This window comes from Carcharodon carcharias, chromosome 3 (assembly GCF_017639515.1).
Source record: "Carcharodon carcharias isolate sCarCar2 chromosome 3, sCarCar2.pri, whole genome shotgun sequence".
NCBI lineage: Eukaryota > Metazoa > Chordata > Chondrichthyes > Lamniformes > Lamnidae > Carcharodon > Carcharodon carcharias.
This window is the reverse complement of record NC_054469.1, coordinates 159,824,584-159,848,521: the sequence shown is the minus strand read 5'-3', so window position 1 is coordinate 159,848,521 and position 23,938 is coordinate 159,824,584. Positions and strand designations below refer to the sequence as shown.

Genomic DNA, 23,938 nt, shown 5'->3' with positions numbered 1-23,938 from the left:
TTTTTTCCTTTCAGATACCCAAGAATTGCAGTCTGTCAAGGCAGTGAAGGAGGACCAAGAAAATAGTTATATGAAGACACACAGCTGTCACTTGATTTCATTACTGCAGCTCAGATGCTGACAATATATAGTATAAAGGCAGGACCTGCATGTGTTGAGACATCAGGCATAAGTGGACTGCAGCCAGATCATGGGGCAAAGATGGTGCAAGTACCAGCTCACTGGAGGGCTAGGTCACACACACATTCTGCTGTAGAAGATGCAGATCAGAACTTTATTGGGCCAAGCAACAGAAGATGACTGTGGCATACACAATAAAATGCTTGGTTCTTTTGGTGTATTGGGGAGCCTGCAAGAAAAGCTGCTTTTAATGCCAAGAAACATGGAGGAGTCCAGCACCAACTTGGCACAGGGCTTTGTGCAGAGTTTGGAGCCCATTGTCTCCAGCAAAGAATTAGTGTGCAAATCTATCAACACACCTGTGGACCAACAGTGCAGCATCTGCTGGCTGATGTCTCAATTGCAGCACAAGCATCTTCCACCAAAAGTCTGAGTGCTGCAGTTCAAGTTCAGCTTACTGTCATGCCAGCTTAGTCTGCTTCCATCATGGATGAGGATTAGAGTGTGAAAAAGTGTTTGCAGGGTGCCACAGTCATCCAGTAAATTGTTTTTCAACAGGACTGCTGAAGTGGTGCCCCAAATATGCGGTCATGGCTCCATGGAGCACAGACTTGCTGTCCTCTCTCAGGAAGTCAACATCCATGATCCCATTTGCCAATGCCTTAGCCACTTGTCAGCCAGCCAGCACAGACTACTGCAGCCCAGGGTGAGATGATGCAGTCTGAAGCTGGGCCTTCTAGATCAGGAGCTGCTTGAGGCCATCCTCCAAGGCCAAAGTTAGCATCCTTCCACCAACACTGCTGCAGCCACAGAAGTAGCACCTTGTCGGCAAGCACATGGAGAAGACTTGCAGTAAGGAAATGCACAAGGATGATTAGTTTAAGATTGTATGCAATAAGGCGAGAATTAATTTATTAGCTTAGTTTAAATATACATTTTGTGTTGGCTGTAATTTAATTATGGCCAAGAGGGCAATGTGATGGTCAGTGATAGAGGGTAGGTAAGGAATGTGGGACTGCTGGTGAATCAGGAATTGCGATTGAGGCTGCTGGTATCAGATTTGAATTAATTCTTTAGGTACAGCCCAGGCAGAAAGGAGCTCTCTCGGTAATGGCCTCCATTCCTCTTCTTTTTCTTCCCCCTTCTCCTCATCCAAGTCTCTTGCTCCTTAACTTTTCATCCAGTAATTTGTGGCAAGATTGTACAGCATGCAACATACCATCACAAATATTGAGACCTGCTTAACCAAGTACTGAAAGACTCCTCCCGAGCATTCCAGGCCGTGGAATCACTGCTTAAACATGGCAGTGGCCTGTTATATCATATTTCTTGTGGCAGCGCAACTCTTATTATATGCATTCTGTGCACATGTGTGTGGTTTTCACACCAGTCATCAGGCATTTCATGAGCAGATAGACTATGTCACCAAGTAGCCAACCTTTGGTTTGCTGTGCAGCTAAAATATAGCTGGTACAGCAGACAACTGCAGAATGAACACATCTTGACTGCCCAGGAATACAGGGCATTGATCTGCATGCTGTGCAGCTACCACCAGCTACACGTTGTGGTAATGAAATCTCTTTTGGTTCCAGTACATGAAAAAGCTGGCAGGTGGGGCCTGCAGCAATATAAGTGCAATCAGTTGCAGCCTGTGCTATTGGGAAACCTGGAATACTTGCAAACCCTGTTGCTCACTTTGCCTGCTTCTCTCTGGCAAGATGTAATGCAAGAGAGTTATCTCTCTTTGAACAGAGGGCCTTTGAGAGCTCTCTTATGCAATCGTGCACTGCACAGTACAAGATGTCATTAACACCTCCAGCACCAGCCTGTAAGAAGCCAGGTTCATAAAATTTCATAACTGCCTTCACAATCACTGGCAACAGTCTTTGCCCTGCTCTGAGATTAGTGTTTTGGCATCAGATGGAAGATTTCAGTGAGGACTTTCTTCATGAAGCACAGATGGCTCAAACATTGATCGTCAATGAGGTTTAGGTGGGAGAATTGTCCCCTAAAAACCCTGGGCTGATATAGACTCCTGCAGAGAACACTCCTTTACCACCCCACCCTCTTCTACTAGCTTGCCCTGTTCTGTGTGGCCTCTGTCGATCCTCCCAGTCAGGCTCACTTCCAAGAGGAAAGTCTACTAGCGCACTCATGTCATAGAGTCATTACGGCACAGGAGGAGGCCATTCTGCCCATTGAGTCCCTGCCGCATTCAGTACAGAAATCTAGTTGGTCCCATTAATTGGCCGTATCCCCATAACCCCGCAAGTTTATTTCCCTCAAGTGCCTATCCAATTTCCTTTTGAAATCATTCAGCATCACTGTTTCCATTAACTTTTAGGCATTGAGTTTCAAGTAATTACCATTGCTGCATAAAAAAAAGCTTCTTCATGCCCCCCTGCATTTCTTGCCCAAAACCTTAAATCTATGTCCCCTAGTCCTTATAGCAACAAGGATTGGAACAGCATATCTTTGTCTATCCTTTCTAAACCTGTCAGAATCTTAAACACCTCTATCAAATCTCCTTTCAACCTCCTTTACTCCAACTGGCATACATTCCATGTGATATCTAGAAACGGCTGAAGGCACTGGATACTGCAAAAGCTATGGGCCCTAACAGTATTCCGGCAATAATACTGAAGACCTATGCTCCAGAACTTGCTGCACCCCTAGACAAGCTGTTCCAGTACAGTTACCACACTGACATCTGCTCGGCAATGTGGAAATTTGCCCAGGTATGTCCTGTACACATAAAGCAAGCCAAATCCAACCCAGCCAATTACCAGCCCATCAGTCAACTTTTGATCATCAGTAAAGTGATGGAAGTGCTCATCAACAGTGTTATCAAGCAGCACTTCCTTAGCAGACTGCTTGATAGGCACCCCATCCACAAGCATTCACTCCCTCCACCATCAATGCACAGTGGCAGCAGTATGTATCATCTACAAGATGCATTGCAGGAACACACCAAGGCTCCTTAGACAGTACCTTCCAAACCCAGAATCACTTCCATCTAGAAGGACAAGGGCAGCAGACACATGGGATCATCTTCAGCTGGAAGTTCCCCTCCAAGTCATTCATCATCCTGACTTGGAAATGTATCGCCGTTCCTTCACTGTCACTGGGTCAAAATCCTGGAACTCCCTCCCTTACAGCACTGTGGGTGTACCTACACCACATAGACTGCAGTAGTTCAAGGAGGCAGCTCATCAGCACCTGCTCAAGGGCACTTGAGGATGGGCAATAAATACTGGCCGAGCGAGCGATGCCCACATCCCATGAATGAATTTTTAAAAATCTGCTCTCTGATGCTGAGTTTGGGTTCCACCAGGGTCACTCAGCTCCTGACCTAATCACAGCCTTGGTTAAAACATGTAAAAAAAAAGCTGAACTCCAGAGGTGGGGTGAGAGTGACTGCCTTGACATCAAGGTAGCATTTGACATCGAGGAGCCCTAACGAAACTGAAGTCAATGGGAATTAAGGGGAAAACTCTCCGCTGGTTGGAATCATGCCGAGAACAAAGGTAGATGACTGTGGTTGTTAGAGGCCAATCATCTCAGTTGCAGGGCATCACTCCAGGAGTTTCTAAGGGTAGTGTTCTAGGCCCAACCATTTTCAACTTATTCATCAATGACCTTCCTTCCACCATAAGGTCTGAAGTGGGGATGTTTGCTGATGATTGCACAATGTTCAACACCATTCACTGCTCCACAGATATTGAAGCAGCCCATGTCCAAATACAGCAAGACTTGGATAAAAGCCAAGCTTGGGCTATCATGTGGCAAGGAAAATTTGCAACAGACAAGTGCCAGGCAATGACCATCTCCAACAAGAGAGAATCTAACCATTGCCCTTTGACATTCAATGACATAACCATTGCTGAACCACCCACTGTCAACATCCTGGGGGTTACCATTGACTGGAAACTTAACTGGACTAGCCATACGAACACTGTGGCTACAAAAGCAGGTCTAGGAATTCTCGATGAGTAACTCATCTCCTGACTCCCCAAAGCCTGCCCACCATCTACAAGGCACAAGTCAGGAATGTGATGGAATACTTGCCTGGGTGAGCGCAGCTCCCAACAGCACTCAAGAAGCTGGGTACCATCCAGGGCAAAGCAGCCTGCTTGATTAGTACCTCATCCACAAACATTCACTCTCTCTACCACCAACATACAGTGGCGGCAGTGTGTACCGTATACAAGATCCACTGCAGGAACTCACCAAGCTTCTTAGACAGCATCTTCCAAACCCACAACTGCTAGCATCTAGAAGACAAGGGCAACAGACACATGGAACACCACCACGAGGAAGTTACCCTCCAAGCCACTCAGCATCCTGACTTGGAAATAAATCGCCGTTCCTTCACTGTCACTGGGTCAAATCCTGAAACTCCCTCCTTAACAGCACCGTGGGTGTACCTACATCACATTGGACTGCAGCGGTTCAAGAAGGCAGTTCACCACTGCCTTTTCAAATACAATTAGGGATGGGCAATAAATGCTAGCCTACCCAGCGACACCCATATCCCTTGAGTGACTGAAAAAATACTGGGAGCAACTGTTTTATGAGGAAGCCTTACATACGAACATACGTACTTACAAACATACGAACCAGGAGCAGGAATCGGCCACTCAGCCCTTCAAGCCTGCTCCGCCATTCAATAAGATCATGCCTGATCTGATTGTAACCTCTCACCTACCCTAGATAACCTTTCACCCCTTGTTAATCAAGAATCTATCTAGCTCTGCCTTAAAAATATTCAAAGACACTGCTTCAACTGCTTTTTGAGGAAGAGAGTTCCAAAGGCTCTCAACCCTCAGAGAAAAAAATTGTCCTCCTCTCTGTCTTAAATGTGCAACCCGTTATTTTTAAACAGTGACCCCTAGTCCTAGATTCTCCCACAAGAGGAAACCTCCTCTCCAAATCCACTCTGACAAGACTCCTCAGGATCTTAAAGGTTTCACTCAACTCACCTCTCGCTCTTCTAAACTCCAGTGAATACAAGCCTAACCTGTCCAGCCTTTCCTCATTAGACAACCCACCCATTCCTGGTATTAGCCTAGCAAACCTTCTCTGAGCTGCTTCCAACAAATTTATATCCTTCCTTAAATAACGAGACCAATGCTGTACACAGTCCTCCAGATGTGGTCTCACAAATGCCCCGTACTACACCACATGGACTGCAGCAGTTCAAGAAGGCAGCTCACCACCACCTTCTCAATGGCAATTAGGGAGGGGCAATAAATGCTGGCCTAGCCAGTGAAGCCCACATCCCTTGAATGAATAAAAAAAAGCTGAAGAATAACCCCTCTACTTTTATGTTCAATTCCCCTCGCAATAAACATTAACATTCTATTAGCTTTCCTAATTACTTGCTGTACCTGCACATTAGCCTTTTGTGATTCATGCACAGGAACACCCAGATCCCTCTGAATCTCAGAGCTCTGCAATCTCTCATTATTTAGATAATGCGCTTATTTTTTATTCTTCCTGCTAAAATGGACAGTTTCACATTTGCCCACATTATACTCCATTTGCCAGGTCTTTGCCCACTCACTCAACCTGTCACTTTGTAGCCTCCTTATATCCCCCTCACAACTTATTTTCTTACCTATCTTTGTGACACCAGCAAATTTAGCAACCATACCTTCTGTCCCTTCATCCAAGTCATTTATATAAATTGTAAGAAGTTGAGACCTCAGCACTGATCCCTGTGGCACACCACTCGTCACCTCCCAGCCAACTAGAAAAAGACCCATTTATGCCAACTCTCTGCTTACTGTTAGCAAACCAATCTTCTGTGCCAATATGTTACTGCCTGCACCATGAGCTTTTGTTTTCTGCAATATCCTCTGATGTGGCACCTTATCAAATACATACGAACATACAAATTAGGAGCTGGAGTAGGCCACTTGGCCCCTCGAGCCTACTCTGCTACTCAATAAGATCATGACTGATCAGAATGTAACCTCAACCCCACATTCCTTCCTACCCCTGATAACCTTTCACCCTTGTGTTAATCGAGAATCTATCTAGCTCTGCCTTAAAAATATTCAAAGACTGCTTCCACCTGCTTTTGAGGAAGAGATTCACAAAGATTCACAACCCTCTGAGAGAAAAAATTTCTCTTCATCTCTGTCTTAAATAAGCGGCCCCTTATTTTTAAACAGTGACCCCTAGTTCTAGATTCTCCCACAGAGAAAACATCCTCTTCACATCCACCCCGTCAAGACCCCTCAGGATCTTAAATGTTTCTATTAAGTTGCCTCTTACTCTTCTAAATTCCACTGGATACAAGCCTAACCTGTCCATCCTTTCCTGATAGGACAACCTGCCCATTCCTGGTATTAACCTAGAAAATCTTCTCTGAACTGCTTATAACGCATTTATATCTTTCTTTAAATAAGAAGACCAACACTGTACACAATACTCCAGATGCGGTCTCACAAATGCCCTGTACAACTGAAGCATACCCTCCCTACTTTTGTAATCAGTTCCCCTCACAATAAATAATAACATTTATTCTGTTTAAAAACAAGGGGTCATTCATTTAAGACAGATGAGTCCCCAAAAGGTTTAGCAGTTGCCACATCACTTCCTGTGGACTTTTGAAACTTGAAACAGCTACAGAAAACACCAAAATATATAAAATTGTAGCAAGAGCCAAGAGAAATAAACCAACAAGTATCATGTTGAAAGCTGATAATCCTTTTTAAATAGCATTGTGGAGGTCGTCCATGGTGTTTAATGTTATGTTCAGTCTATGATGCTATGGAGAGCGTTGGCTGGATTGTCGAGTTCCAAAATGGTAGAGCTAGCTTTAAATCAGAGTTACACATTTCCGCATACTTCTGACTAAGCCCTTTACTATGACAGTGTCCACCATGTTTCTTGTCAAAAGTGTCGACACCATGGACACTATTTTGAAATCCTAAGGGCACCTTTAGCAGCCAAACAACAGGCACTACCAAGCCTAATTTCACACTTTGTCGGCTAAAAATTTGTCTTCCCTGCTTTTTTAGCACAGGAGTCACATACATTTGTTGCTACCACCTCATTGCCATGATTGTAGCATGGGACCAAATGGATTCCTTGCTACTGGCTTCCTCTGCACGACTGATGGTTGCCTTTGCTCTCAACAGGAGGCCGAAGAGTATTGTAGTGAGAGCACTTAGCGCACATAGCCTACTCTTCTTAAAGACAGTCTGTCCCTCCTAAAGGGAAACTGCACTGAAAAAAAACTAATGGAATTTAAAACCTGGAAAATGGAACACCAGAATGATGGCAGCATTAGCGATAGAGGTGTGCAGAAGGAGAGATACCATTGTCTCACAGTCGAGATTGGGGATGAGGTGGCAGGAGGCCCTCAAAAGCACCTCAGGCATGGAACAAGGACGCCTGCATCTCCGATGCCCACATCTCCTGAGCCCTAATGAGTAGAAGGCTCTGATTACCATGGGGCCGGCTGTGATGGAACCTGTGTCATCTGGCATCATTGAGAACATTGATGGTGATAGTATGTTCCTGCTTTTTTCCTCTTCTCCACTCACAACACTGATGGCATAATGAGCAAGCTGCAGATACTGCAACCATGGACTTCTTGCTTTGCACACCACCCAAATTTCTTGATAGCAACCTTCCCCTTCTAGTTTCCTGTTTCCAGACACTCAAGAAATACCACCTGTACAGGTTGCAGGTGCCCCAGAGGGCAACAGTATAGAACAACTGAAGAGGCCCCATCATTTGTTGTGACACTAGCATCCACCAGCTCAGATACTGGCAGTGCACATACTTTAGAAGCAAACATAGGGTTGGAATCAACATGTGGTGAGTCATCCATACTCAAGTGACCCACAGCCAGGCCAGGGGGTTTGTTTGCTAGCTCACGAGAGGGCAAGGTATCAGACAAGTCCTGCAGCAAAGGCAGCACTACGGAAATGAAATTCACATCCTATGTACTTCTACATTTTTTACAGGGCTAGGAAGAGTAAGGACTTATGGCACTTCCCCAGTGCAATGAAAAAACAGGCTTCTTCACTTCTCTCTCCCCCTCTCTTTACTCTCTTTTCTCGTTTATCACTTTTTCTCGTTCTTCTGTTTTTGACACCCTCCTTTTTTTCTAAAATTGCAGTCAATGAGAGACAGTAGCATAGTGATTCACGTCAGCAAGTGTGTTAGATGGAGCAGCATCAGTAGGGGATTTGGGTAGGTGGATAGAAGCAGCAGTGCAGCAACGCAATTGATGGACAGCAGCATCTGGTGGAATCTCAGGAAGGTGCATAGAACAACCAGGACTAAGGTCAACAGGCAAGTTAGAGACAGTAGCACCAGGACTCAGGGCATTCGAATCCTGGCGTGTGTTAGTGATGGTGTCCAATCCTCAGCCCACATTTCGAATCCAACCTGTTCCCTGCTTTTATCCAGCTTGTGGAACTCTGCCTTTTAACAGATTCCTCCTGCACAGGTTACTCAGGTGTGGAGAGCATTACTACTGGAAACAGAGCTGTCAGTCTGCTACAGCAATGAAGGCACTAGTTTTTTTGTTAAATTTTTAAATTTCACTTGAATCGGCTGTTTCTCTCTGTGGAATTCAAGAGGGAGCATGTTTTCATTAACATGCCCACTGCACTTAGCAGTGGCCTAGTTAGAGAGCTTTGTTAAAGGTTAGAGCTTCATGTACCAGATAACATTAGTAGTCTTGGATTAGCCTCTCTTAGTTTACTACATTAGTGTCTTTGTTTGGATCAGATTATGCATTTATCTAGAATCAATTCCAGATCACAATATCTGCACTTCAATTTAAAAAAAGATGGCATTTGTTTGAGAATTAATGGACAGTTTATAGAAAATATATTTGTTTTACAGGCAATGGCTAAAATCTGATGATATTAAAAGAATTTCCCTTTTCTTTCATAATCAAGAATTAGAGAAAGAGGTAAGTGTCACTTTTTATTCAAATATGGATGCAAAAATGAAATATATTGGAAGTTAAATTGGATAACCCCCAAAAACAAGCTGGGAGATTGAGGTACACAATTAACTGGCACCTGTTCATTGCATTGAAGGCACATGTTAAATTCATAAAGCCTGCTGTTTTAAATGGGTACTACGTGCTGAGTGCTACCCATGTTGTTCATTAACTGAACGCAGTTCAGGGGGGGGATGCGATATTGTGGTTGGTGAGCGGGCAGTCTGCACCTCTTAAAAGGAGAAGTGCATTGTGGTTTTAAGAGATGGAGGCAGTCCTTTGTGAATTGAAACTGGACTGATATATTGGAGAATGACTGTACATACAAGACAGTTTGCACCAAGGTTTTCAGACGCTGCATGAAAAGCATCGCTGCAAGACGTGGAAAAAAGAAGGGACATCCTGTATCTGTGGATGGGGAGTTGGGGCTGGGTGACTGGTGACCCTTGAGACATATAGAAATAGAAGGAACATGAGAAGCCCATTTAGTCCCCTGAACCTGTTCTGCCATTCAATGAGATCATGGCTGATCTGTAACTTAACTCCATATACCTGCCTTCACCCCATATCCCTTAATACCTTTGGTTGACAAGAACCTATCAATCTCAAGTTAAACTTAACATTTGATGAAACACCAATTGTCATTTGCAAAAGAGAGTTCCAAGCTTCTGCCATCCCTTATGTATAGAAGTGTTCTAGTTCACTGCTAAAGGTCTAGATCTAAAAGTCCCAAACAAAAAATAAATAAAAAATACCTGGAAAAACTCAGCTGGTCTGGCAGCATCGGCGAAGAAGAGTACAGTTGACGTTTTGAGTCCTCATGACCCTTCAACAGAACTAAGTAAAAATAGGAGAGGGGTGAAATATAAGCTGTTTTGGGGGGGGAGGTGGGCAGAGAGAGAGAGAGAAAAGGGGTGGGTGGTTGTTGGGACAAGCAAGCAGTGATAGAAGGAGATAACCAAAAGATGTCACAGATAAAAGAACAAAAAGGTGTTGAAGGTGGTGATATTATCTAAAAGAATGTGCTAATTAAGAATGGATAGCAGGACAAGCAAGATAGCTCTAGTGGGGGTGGGGTGAAATAAGGCTAAAAGGGCATAAAAGGTATAGATAAATGATCGGTGGAATACATTAAAAATAATGGAAATAGATGGGAAAAGAAAAATCTATATAAATTATTGAAAAAAACAAAAAGGAGGGGGAAGAAATGGAAAGGGGGTGGGGATGGAGGAGGGAGTTTAAGATCTAAACTTGTTAAACTCAATATTCAGTCCAGAAGGCTGTAAAATGCCTAGTCGGAAGATGAGGTGCCGTTCCTCCAGTTTGCGTTGAGCTTCACTGGAACAATGCAGCAAGCCAAGGACAGACGTGTGGACAAGAGAAGAGAGCAGGGTGGAGTGTTAAAATGGCAAGCGACAGGGAGTCTGGGTTATGCTTGCGGACAGACCGAAGGTGTTCCGCAAAGCGGTCACCCAGTCTGCATTTGGTCTCTCCAATGTAGAGGAAACCGCATTGGGAGCAACGAATACAGTAGACTAAGTTGAAGGAAATGCAAGTGAAATGCTGCTTCACTTGAAAGGAGCGTTTGGGCCCTTGGACGGTAAGGAGAGAGGAAGTGAAGGGGCAGGTGTTGCGTATCTTGCGTTCGCATGGGGAGCTGTAGGAGGGGGTTGAGGAGTAGGGGGTGATTGAGGAGTGGACCAGGATGTCACGGAGGGAACGATCCCTACGGAATGCTGCGGGGTGGGGGGGGGGTGCGGTGAAGGGAAGGTGTGTTTGGTGGTGGCATCATGCTGGAGTTGGGGGAGGATGATCCTTTGAATGCGGAGGCTCGTGGTGATAAGTAAGGACAAGGGGGACCCGATCATTTTTCTGGGAGGGAGGAGAAGGCGTGAGGGCGGATGTGCGGGAGATGGGCCAGACACGGTTGAGAGCCCTATCAACTACCGTGGGTGGAAAACCTCAGTTAAGGAAGAAGGAGGATATGTCAAAGGAACTGTTTTTGAAGGTAGCATCATCAGAACAGATGCAACGGAGGCGAAGGAACTGAGAGAATGAGATGGAGTCCTTACTGGAAGCGAGGTGTGAGGAGCTGTAGTCGAGGTAGCTGTAGGAGTCGGTAGGCTTGTAATGGATATTGGTGAACAGTCTATCACCAGAAATTGAGACAGAGAGGTCAAGGAAGGGAAGGGAAGTGTCAGAGATGGACCATGTGAAAATGATGGAGGGTTGGAGATTGGAAGCAAAATTATTAAATTTTTCCAGGTCCCAATGAGAGCATGAAGCAGCACCGAAGTAATCATCGATGTACCAGAGAAAGAGTTGTGGGAGGGGGCCGGAGTAGGACTGGAACAAGGAATGTTCCACATACCCCATAAAGAGTCAGGCATAGCTGGGGCCCATGCGGGTACCCATAGCCACACCTTTTATTTGGAGGAAGTGAGAGGAGTTGAAGGAGAAATTGTTCAGTGTGAGAACAAGTTCAGCCAGACGGAGGAGAGTAGTGGTGGATGGGGATTGTTCGGGCCTCTGTTCGAGGAAGAAGCTGAGAGCCCTCAGACCATTCCAGTGGGGGATGGAAGTGTAGAGGGATTGGACGTCCATGGTGAAGAGGAGGCAGTTGGGGCCAGGGAACTGGAAATTGTTGGTGTGACGTAAGGTGTCAGAGGAATCACAAATGTAGGTGGGAAGGGACTGGACAAGGGGAGAGAGAAGGGAGTCAAGATAGCAAGAAATGAGTTCCATGGGGCAGGAACAGGCTGACATGATCGGTCTGCCGGGACAGTCCAGTTTGTGGATTTTGGGTAGGAGGTAGAAGCAGGCCGTCCGAGGTTGGCGACTATCAGGTTGATGGCTGTGGAAGGAAGATCTCCAGAGGAGATGAGGTCAGTGACAGTCCTGGAAACAATGGCGTGATGTTCAGTGGTGGGGTCATGCCTGTCTCTTTATGGGGTATGTTCCTTCGCCTCCGTCGCATCTGTTCTGATGATGCTACCTTCAAAAACGGTTCCTCTGACATGTCCTCCTTCTTCCTTAACCGAGGTTTTCCACCCACGGTAGTTGACAGGGCCCTCAACCGTGTCTGGCCCATCTCCCGCGCATCCGCCCTCATGCCTTCTCCTCCCTCCCAGAAACATGATAGGGTCCCCCTTGTCCTCACTTATCACCTCACCAGCCTCCTCATTCAAAGGATCATCCTCCGCCATTTCCGCCAACTCCAGCATGATGCTACCACCAAACACATCTTCCCTTCAACGCCCCCGGCAGCATTCCGTAGGGATCGTTCCCTCCAGGACACCCTGGTCCACTCCTCCATCACCCCCTACTCCTCAATCCCCTCCTACGGCACCTCCCCATGCGAACGCCCTGCCCCTTCACTTCCTCTCTCCTCACCGTCCAAGGGCCCAAACACTCCTTTCAAGCGAAGCAGCATTTCACTTGCATTTCCTTCAACTTATTTTACTGCATTCGTTGCTCCCAATGCGAGAGACCAAACGCAGACTGGGTGACTGCTTTGTGGAACACCTTCGGTCTGTCCACGAGCATAACCCAGACCTCCCTGTCGCTTGCTATTTTAGCACTCCACCCTGCTCTCTTGTCTGTCCTTGGCTTGCTGCATTGTTCCAGTGAAGCTCAATGCAAACTGGAGGAACAGCACCTCATCTTCCGACTAGGCATTTTACAGCCTTCCGGACTGAATATTGAGTTCAACAATTTTAGATCTTAAACTCCCTCCTCCATTCCCACCCCCTTTCCATTTCTTCCCCCTCCTTTTTGTTTTTTTCAATAATTTATATAGATTTTTCTTTTCCCACCTATTTCCATTATTTTTAATGTATTCCACCGATCATTTATCTATACCTTTTATGCCCTTTTAGTCTTATTTCACCCCACGCCCACTAGAGCTACCTTGCTTGTCCTGCTATCCATTCTTAATTAGAACATTCTTTTAGATAATATCACCACCTTCAACACCTCTTTGTTCTTTTATCTGTGACATCTTTTGGTTATCTCCTTCTATCACTGCTTGCTTGTCCCAACAACCACCCCCCGCCTTCTCTCTCTCTCTCTGCTCCCTCCCCCACCAAACCAGATTATATTTCAGCCCTCTCCTATTTTTACTTAGTTCTGTTGAAGGGTCATGAGGACTCAAAACGTCAACTGCACTCTTCTTCGCCGATGCTGCCAGACCTGCTGAGTTTTTCCTGGTATTTTTTATTTTTTGTTTTGGATTTCCAGCATCCGCAGTTTTTTTGGTTTTTTTCTAAAAGTTCCAGGCTCCCTATCGAGCAGAATTATTTTCTCTCCATCTACTCCATCTGTTCCCCCTAATTTCTTGGAAAATTTAATCAAATCACCCCTTAACCTTCTAAATTCCAGGCAATACAACACAAGTTTGTGTAATCCTTCCTTGTAGTTTAACTCTTGGAGTCCAGGTATCATTCTGGTAGATCTATGCTGCACTCCCTTCAAAACCATACCTTTCCTAAAATTTGACACCCCAAACTGTTCACGTTACTCCAGGTGTGGCCTAACCAAGGGAATAGATAACATATGAGATCTATCTCCTAGTATTATAGTCCTCTAACTATAAAGGCCAGTGTTCCATTAGCCTTTTTGATTATTACCTGTTACTGACATTTTAAAGGTCACTGTACCTGGACCCCCACATCTCTTTGGATCTCTTCTGTCTACGTCATTTAGAAGCTATCCTGTTCAATCCTTTTTAGATCCAAAGCAGATGACCTCATATTTGCATACATTGAAATCCATTTGCCACAGTTCTATCCAGTCATTTAAGCTATCAACACCTCTTTGTAATTTTATGCTTCCATCTACACTGCCTACAGTGCCGCCTATCTTTAGGTCATCATCAAATTTGGATATGTGGCTTTCTATTCCATCATCTAATTCATCAATAAAAATGGTGAACATATGAGGGCCCAATGTAGATTCTTGCAGGACATCACTAGTCACATCCTGCCAATTAGAGTATCTGTTCATTATCCATACCCTTTGTCTCCTTCTGCTCAACCAATTTCTTAACCAGGTGAATAATTTGTCTTTAATTCCATCAACTTCAACTTTGCCTAACAGTATCCTTTGAAGGATTTTATCCAATACCTTCTAGAAGAGCACAAAAATAACATCCATAGGTATTCCGCTATCCATACTGACCATCCCTTCAAAATTTCAGTCAGGTTTATCAGGCATATCAAACCTGTAACAAATTCATGCTGGCTGTCTCTGATCAGCTGAAAATGTTCAAGCTGTTCAGTCGCCCTATTCTTATTGATACACTTTAGCAGTTCCAATGAAAGGCCAATGTAATAACTGAGGTATAGCCTCTCCTACTGTCTAACGAGTCACCTCATTGTTAAAACCTCTCCAGTACATCAAGTCATTACATTTGGTGATGAGGGTAGAATAGCTCCGACGTCGTACTTCATCTTGTTAACGTGAGTACATCGAATCTTAAGAAAAAAGAAAAGATTACTCGCCAGTCTTGCCACTTTTTGGCGGAATTGATCCTCACAACGTGACTATGGAAGATTGGAGACAGTATGTAGAACGCCTTGGTTTTTTTTGTAGCAAACAAAATTACCGCGGGTGAAAAGCAGAAAGCAATCCTTGTCAGTGTATGTGGTAGCAAGACATACAATTTCATCCGCAGCCTGACAGCCGTGAATGCGCCCAATGCAAAGACCTTTAATGAATTAGTAGACCTCATGAAAATGCATTGCCAGCCGAAGCTATCCGTAATAATAGAGGTTTAAGTTTAATTCCAGAGTTAGGGCTCCGGGAGAGTCCATTGCAACCTGTATAGTGAAGTTGAAGTAGTTGACAGAACACTGTGACTTTGGAGACACACTAAATGATACACTAGGGGACCGATTAGTTTGTGGAATTCACGACAATGCCATCCAGCGCCGTTTCTTCACAGAAATCGGCATCGATTTGGAGCGCGCCCTGGAAATAGCACTATCCCGAGAGACTCATAAGCTTTGCAACACATATAGCATGGCGCTGTTCTTACTGTGGGGGCGGGAACCTACCGCCGGGTGTGGTGTGAAAACCAGAGACCCAGCAACTAAGTGAGAGGCAATGTCTGCTGTTAGATACATGGAAAGGCCTAGTAGAAACATTTCAGCAGTGACTTCAAGGTTAATCTGTTGTAGATGTGGGGGTGACCATGAAATGGATACCTGCAGATTCAAGGAGGCAGAATGCCATTACTGCCGTAAGAAAGGTCGCGTAGTAAAGCAATGCAGGGCGAAACTTAAACAGCCCATTAAGCAGCAAACCAATATGATTGAATTGAATAATACAAGAGAACCTGAAGCTGCTGATACCGACATCTATTCCCTGTATAACATCACCCTGTAAAAACTAAACCAATCACTATCACAATCCACATTAATAGGAAGCCACTAATAATGGAGGTAGATATGGGAGCCTCAGCCACTGTGGTGGGAGAGCACACATTTAAATATATAAATTAAGGTACCCAGCCATTGAAATCTGGAGCAGACAACCGCTCAGTTGAAGACATATACTGGAGAATACATACACGTAAAGGGCATTGCCACAGTACCTGTGTCTTATAGGCAACAGACAGCTCAGCTTCCAGTGACCATAGTGACAGGTGAAGGACCTAGGGCAGGATATCCCACACCTGCCCACTGCCGCGATCTTCCAGTCCCACCACAAGTCAATGGGCTTCTGGCTGGGGTGCTGCTTCGCCTATGGCAAGTCCTGCCAGCGACGGGGCCAGAAAATCCTGGCTGGCACTGGTTACAAAAAACCTAACTTGACTGGTCTGAAATATTTCACTTGAGAACAGGAGGAGTTCCTGAACTGCTAAGGAAATACAACAGTGTATTTCATGATGAATTAGGGAAGTTAAAAGGCTTGCAGGCAAAAATATATGTGGATTCTCAGGCAACACCCTGTTTCTTCAAGGCCAGATGCCTTAAAGGAGAAGGTGGATGCAGAACTGTGCCGATTAGAAAAGTTAGGCATAAACCAACCAGTCCAATTCTTGGAATGGGCAGCATCCACAATCCCAGTGGTGAAGCCTGACCAAACTATACGCATTGGTATGGACTATAACTTGACCCTGAACAAGGCAGCCAAACTAGATAAATATCCTATCCCGAGGCTAAACGACTTATATGCAAAGCTAGCTGGTGGCAAATCCTACACAAAACTGGATATGAGTCATGATTACCAACAATTAGAGCTGGATAGCATGTCTAGAGGATACGTGACCATCAACACACACAAGGGTCTTTTTGAATACGCTCACTGACACTTTCGAGTATTATCTGCCTGCGCTATCTTCCAAAGGACAATGGAGAATCTTTTGCAAGGACTTCCAAGTAGTAGTATACCTAGATGGTGTTCTGATCACAGGGTCAACTGAAGCTGAACACTTGGCCAACGTGGAAAAGGTGCTAAGAAGATTCTAGGAAGCCGGCGTATGATTAAACAAAGAGAAATGTGCATTCCAAGTGTCAAAAGTTACTTAACTGAGTCACAGGTTGGATACCATAGGCTTGCATCTGGTAGAAGAGAAAGTTAGGACAATCAAAGATGCGCCATCTCCGTCTAGTGTAACCAAACTCATGTCTTTTCTGGGTATGATGAACTATTATAGCTACTTCTTTTCAAACTTATCAACAGTGTTGGCACCATTACACTTGTTGTCAAAAAAAATCATCATTGGATTCGTGGTCATGAAATTCACAACAGAAAGAAGCCTTTCTGAAGGTTAAGAAGCTATTACATTCATCGTGTTTTGTAAACTATGATCCATCGAAAGAATTGGTTTTAACATGTGATGCTTCTCTTTATGGTGTGGGAGTTGTGTCATCACACCAGCTGGAAGATGGATCAGAAAGGCCATTTGACTATGTGTCAAGAACCCTTGCCACAGCCAAGAAGTGTTATTCCCAACTAGAAAAGGAAGGTTTATTGGTAGTATTTGGAGTGAAGAAATTCCACCAGTATCTTCATGGATGACATTTCACCATTGTGTTGGACCATAAACTATTAATGGGTTTATTCAATGAGGATAAAGCCATTCTGCTAATAGCACCAGCAAGAATTCAATGTTGGGCTTTGATATTATCTGCATGTGAGTATACCTTTATGCATCGTCCTGGCTTACATATTGCAAATGCGGGTGCACTCAATCGTCTCCCGTTACCAGATAGCATTGTACATACTCCAACACCACAAAAAGTTGTGCTATTACTGAATTTCTTGGATTCTTTGCCTGTGTGCGCAAAGCAAATTAGAAATTGGACAAACAGAGATCCAATTTTGTCGCAAGTCAGAGACTTTGTATTGCGAGGGTGGTCAAATTCACCAGTGTCTGAAGAGATTAGACCATTCCATGTCCATAAAACAGAGCTAAATTGTCAAGATGGAATCTTGTTTTGGGGATTAAGAGTTGTTGTCCCTTCGCAAGGAAGAGAACTATTATTGACAGAGCTTCATAGTGTGCATCCAGGCATATTGAAGGTGAATATGCTTGCGTGAAGCTACATCTGGTGGCCAGACATTGACAGTGACATTGAAAGCATGATCAAGCACTCTCTCCATTGTCAGCAACAACAGATGTTGCCTGTTTCAGCTCCACTGCATCCATGGGAGTGGCCTGGTCGACCCTGGGTTAAACTACATACTGAGAATGTAGGACCATTCTTAGGTACCATGTTTTTATTGATCATATATGCGTATTCTAAACAGATGGATGCGTATGAAGTCAGATCACCGACATCGAGCTCAACTATCGAGAAGCTGTGTCAGTGTTTTAGCATACATGGCCTACCATAAATAGTCATTTCTGATAATGGTACAATTCATTGCCACAGAAGCCTGTGGAGACCAGGTCATTGAGGGTATTTAAGACCAAGATAGATAGGTTCTTGATTGGTAAGGGGATCAAAGGTTACGGGGAGAAGGTGGGAGAATGTGGTTGAGAAACTTATCAGCCATGATTGAATGGCGGGGCAGACTCGATGGGCCGAATGGCCTAATTTCTGCTCCTATGTCTTATGGTCTTTATCAGTACAGAGTTTAAATAGAATCAGACATATTAAAACAGCACCACATCATCCTGCATCAAATGGTTTAGCTGAGAGAGCTGTGCAAGCTTTCAAATCTGGAATGTAGAGGTTATCAGAAGGTACTCTAGAAACTCGACTTTCCCATTTTTGTCTCAATTATCATACGATGCCTCATTCAACTATGGGTTCAACACCGTCTGAATTATCGATAAAACACCATCTATGTACAAGGTTAAGTCTGGTGTTTCCAAACTTAATGGGGAAGGTAGAGAATAAGTAGAGTAATCAAAAATTGAGTCACGCTATCCATAGCAAAGCTTTCAGATTCATTGTTGGAGACACGGTTTTCATGCAGAATTTTGGAAGTGGACCTTGTTGGGTACTTTGAGCAATTGTCTCGAAACTGGTCCCTTGTCCTTCCAGGTGGAAGTAGAAGATCAAATTGTTCAAAAACATGTCGACCATCTTCAGGATAAAGAGACATTCCAACAGCCAGCTATTCCACCTGTGATTAACATCAAGTCATTAATCCTTGAGGTGACAGATTGACCTAGAATAGACATGCCCGATGTCTCTGTAGAGTTGCCAAACCCTGAACTTCCAATTTTTAATGATGTATCTGGTGTTGTAGATCCTGATCATGTCGATTCTGTGGAAGAACCTCAAGTGATTCTAACTGAATAAGGAAAGCACTTAAGAGATTTAATCTTTAATCACCTGAGCTGTATACATGTATATGTTGTGGGATATTCAAATGTTCTCTGTAAATAGAAACTGTAAAAAAAATAAAGGGGGAGTGTTATAGAGTTGGTCTTCAGACAACTTTTCTTAGTGGAAACATTTAACTTAATTTACAAGACAGCAGCAGCAACTACACATGTGTATCAAACTCCATAACTAAAAAAGAACTCTCTCTGCGGAGGTTTTCCACGCTGTTAATACATTGGTTTGCGCAGATCAAGTGATCTTACAACACGAGATTACTCTTAAAGCTACAGTCCTATGTTTTCCAAAACTATAATTACTACATTCCTCCCCCTTAAGTTTTTCTGTACATTTTGTATTTATAAGGATATTTATCTCATGACATTATAATATTTATACAGGTCACAAAATTACAAGTTCAGTCTTTCAGGTGGCTTCCTAATCCATGTGGCACGTCGCAGCTCCACAACTTCAGATGCTTTTGTAGGGAACACATTCAATGGAACCACATTAACATCAGGTACCTCATTAGGCATTTGCAGTTCAGTGTCTTTCACTCTGACAGAGACATCGGGCATGTCTGTCCTTGGTTGACTAACTTCAACAGGAAGCACTGGTTCACTAATAGTTACAGGTGAAACATCGTTTAGTTGGAGTATCTCTCTTTTCTTGAATCATCTGCATGCTTACGGGTGATCCGGCTCTCCACTTCCATATGGTATCACAATGGTCCGGTCACAGGACTTACTTTACCAGGTAACCATTTCAGCCCTCCTCCGAAACTCTTTACATATACTGCTTCTCCAACAGTAAATTGTCGCTCACAACTATGCATATCATGAGTCGTTTTTTGGCTCCCTTGACTATTATCCACCTTCCCCTCCAAATTGGTAAGTAATAGGCCTAGCCTTGTCCAAAGACGATGACTTGATGAAAAGATAGAGGCATATTTGGAACTCCTGGGTAAGCAAATGGTGCGAACCGGCACCTGTATTGCTGGATTGACTTGTGATTGACCAGCGTTCGTGTATGGTAATTCTGGTAGTTGCAAGTGAATACATGCAAAGCCATAGGTTGCCTCTGATCCAGAGTTCTAGAGTGATTCATTAAATCAGTACGTTGAGCAATGTTGAAACCCACACAGTATGTTTTTTTTTAAAGTCGGTGCCTTATCAGTAATTCTGCAAGCTCTTTCTACGTGCCTTCTTTTTACAACAGAATTTAGTCTTGGCCTTCTTTTTGACTTCACTGTCGGCCAGATTTCTCTCAGATGCAATCTCAACTTGTCTTAATTCAGTAGTTGAGCTACCCACAATTTCATTATCTACTCGCATCTTGGAAAGTTCTTCGACTTTTGCTTTCAAGGTCTCTTTAGCTTAATTTAGCTGATTCTTCAGCTCTTCTGTCCCCCTCTTATATCTGTTGGCTTCCTCCTGGAAACTTGATCATTGCTGTGTCTTCTCTGCCAACTGGTTCTTCAGTTTGTTCAGAAAGATGTTAAATTCTTTCTGTTTCCCTTCAAACTTTTTCAGAGCCACAAACTTTGACCTGAGGGAATCTTGTAGTATGTGAAGGTCTTTCAACAGGTTTTCCTTTTCTCTGCAAATCTCATTCACTTCATCTTGAACTCTGGCATTCAGCAGAGTCCCCCTGAATTTCTTCTGCAGTTCTTCCATGTCGTTGCTGAAGACAGTGTTCATTTCTTCAGGTTGTTGAATCCTTACACACTCCTTTTTCATCCTGTTGCGGTCCTTGGACTCTCCAGGTTCTTTTGGAAGTACCTTACCTTGTTCCCTTTCCAAAACAGGAACTCTTCCAGCTTCCTTTTGAAATATCACTGGCCAATCAAGGTTAATTTCCCTCAACCAAGTTCAACCTAGCATGCTTGGTCTTCTGCCTTGTAATAGCATCATGAGTAGAAATGCTGATTGGTGTCTATAATGAACATTTGCTCTAGTGATACCTTTTACTTGGATTTCTTCACCTGTGTACATTTTCAACTTGGCAAATGTTTGTTCCAAATTTAATTGTTCATCACCTTTATTTAAATATTTGAAAATGTGTTCTCCTATTACAGTGGGAGAAGCTCCCATGTCTACTTCTATTTTAATGGTTTACCATTTACTTGCACTGTAATAAATATCAGCTCTGTCTTCCCAACTTTCATGTTGAATAGTGAATAAAATGTCTGAATTGGTTGTTCTGGCTCTTCTACACTATAGACTTCATTTGTTGTTTGGAGGCCTATTTAAATCTCGATTTGCACTGTCTCATCATGTGTCCACTTCTGTGACAAAAATAACACTCTACTTTTAAAAATTGCTAGAAGACTTATTGTTTCCACATCAATTAAAGTTATTTTTTGATTTAGTTGCTAAGCTGTTTGCTCTCAATTTTTGGTTAGTGGGGGCTGTTTCCCGCTTCGTGGCGGAGCCCTGGAGTTTTGTGCCACTTTTGACTGACTATTCCCACCCAACTAGGAGAACCGCACCATTTTGGGCTCCTTGAATCTCCTGTGAATCCCTTATAGCACTGTCCATCACAGCACTATTTCTAACACTTGCTTAAAATCAAGATTCACTTCAGCTAGCAATCTTCGCTGTATAGTGTCTTCCTGCACGCCACATACTAAACAATCTCTGAGCATGTAATTCAGGGTTTCACCAAAATCACAATGTTCTGTTAGTTATTTTAATTTCAGCACATAGGTAGCAATTGTCTCCCCTGGGGCTCTATTCCACCAATTGAACCTGAATCTTTGTGACTGAGTGCTTGGGTTGAAAATGTCCCTAATGAGGTCTACTAATTCACTGTAAGCCTATGAATCTGGGGCACTGGGGGCTGTCAATGTTCAAATTAAACTGTAGGTCTTGCTCCCACAGATACTCAGGAGAATCGCTCTCCTCTTTTCCTCCCCCTGTGATTTTGTTTGCTTGAGAGAAGAGGGCAAGACATTCTATATATTGTGACCGATTGTCTGTGGCTAACTCAAAGGGATCAATTCAGCCAAACTGTGGCGTTTTGGATGAGTATATCTTTTATATTTAATGAACTTAGATACTCACGATTGCTGTGTGAGGTACAGCAATGGATCTGATTTATCCTCATTGCCAGCTTGTTTAGATTTGTTTTTCCAGGCAACTTTTCTTGGTAGACACATTTAACTTTATTTACAAGATAGCAACAGCAACAATGTGCGTGCATCCAACTCTATAACTGAAGAAGAACTCCCCTTTCGAGGCTCCCCTGTACTGCTAATACATTGGTTTCCACAGATCATGCGATCTTACAACACAGGATTATTCTTAAAGCTCCAGTCCTATGTTTCCCAAAACTATGATTAATACCGGGAGGAAATGTAGTACCCGAAGGTATAGCGTTCCCTATTCTCTATCAGGGGTCACGTGATTGTTCTTGGAGGCTCCAACCAATGAGCTCTAAGTGAGAATAATTCGTTGGGGTGAGGGGTGTGGAGGGGAGGCGGGCATCTTGTCGAGGACCTGGTTCAAGCATGTAGCATCTAAAAAGCTCTCTGTAGTAAAGTTTAATGACAAACTTGAATCATTAATTCTGTTGCTCTGTCCACAGCTGCTGCCTGACCTGCTGCGTATTTCCAGCACTCTGTGTTTTTCTTTCAGATCCCCAGCATCCATCGTACTTTGTTATTGTATGACTGCTCGGGAGCATTTAAAAATTGTTTCATAGGTAGACAATTTACTCCAGAATGATCTTTCAAGGGCTTCCTCATGAATTCTGGGGCCATTATCTTACTGCCTATACTTAGAAAAATAACAGTTTAGAGTACGGTGGAGGGTTTTGTCACATTATCACATTGATTAATTAATATTTTTATATTAACTCCTGTAGTATCGAGCAACTACACTTCCAGCCTTCAAGTACTATGTCACCTGTGCTTGTCTCATATTTTTCTGTATCTTCATCGTTCAGATTCTGGTGTTGCCAAAGTAAGTATGTGTACACAATTTATTTCTGTAAATGTAATAATGTGCTTAAGATATGAGGGACGTTTACCCTTGGCTTTACCTGCAGAGATGCTTATTCTCTGCCCCTTTACATTCCTCCAAGACTTCAGAGCTTTCCCCAAAAAGTGGTGTCTTTGCCCACAATAGGTGCAGGCTAAGGGCTGCCATGGTATTAAGACAGGAGGGGTTTTCCTGGCCTTCCTGCTTCATTTTCCTCTCCAACCCTGAAAGGGGGCCATTCTCCAAAGGCATCCAGTGGAAATAAGTTCTAGCCATTCTCCAATCAATGATCATGGAGGGGCAGGCACCAAAGACAACAGGGCCAAAGTCTAGTCTATTTTTACCTCCAAGGATAAATCAATGCTGAAGGCTTCTGTCTGATCTTTTTAGTGAGTATCCAGTGGTGATTCGCACTGCTGCAGTGTTTCCATCTGCCAGGCTTCTATAAAGGCTGCGTCTAAAGACTGCTTAGCAATAAAAGTTACATTAGAATGAATATCATAGACCTTTGCACTCATATGCAGCCGAGTAACAGTTCAGAAGCAAGCTTCTCAAAACTAAATACTGCAGCTGGTCCAGTGCATGATTTTCCAAGCTGTGGGAAACCTGGCTGGTCAGTGTTAAAAGAAAATGGCTGCCAAAATCTGAGGATGGATTCTCCTCTTTACAGCATGGCACTTAGATACCTCTGGACCTCCTGTGGTTAAACACACACCAGGGAAGTAGGCAGTTCGCAACATACTGGTGTTAGGTTTCAAATACTTGCCAATTTAACCTTTGACTCTCTCAAGCCTATCAAAGGGGTTTAAATGACCCCTATTAACTTCTTCATCAGGTGGTGTCCAGATAAAACATTTTCCCCATTACATGTTTAAAAAAACTAAATCCTTTTGGGTTTTCCATGAAGCATTAACCAATTCTCCTCTTTAATGGTGCTGGTATCTTTAAAATCCAGGAAGTGCACAGACATCTTCCTGTTTTCAAAGCTGCAGGCCAATTCTATTCTCCCAATAAGGTCAGTGATTGGGATTGACCATGCTTTAAGCAATCTGTATAATTTTCATATGTAAACTTGA

General features: G+C 43.6%; 1 protein-coding gene across 1 annotated transcript in view; it reads left to right on the top strand.

Moving 5' to 3' along the window:
* The window catches only part of LOC121276246 (adenylate cyclase type 2-like), a 504,535-nt gene that overhangs the window by 368,232 nt on the left and 112,365 nt on the right, over positions 1-23,938 (top strand). Inside the window, exons 13-14 of the mRNA XM_041184445.1 lie at positions 8,995-9,064; positions 22,747-22,844. Coding sequence (XP_041040379.1) covers positions 8,995-9,064; positions 22,747-22,844 — 168 coding nt within the window. The remainder of the gene's footprint in view (positions 1-8,994; positions 9,065-22,746; positions 22,845-23,938) is intronic.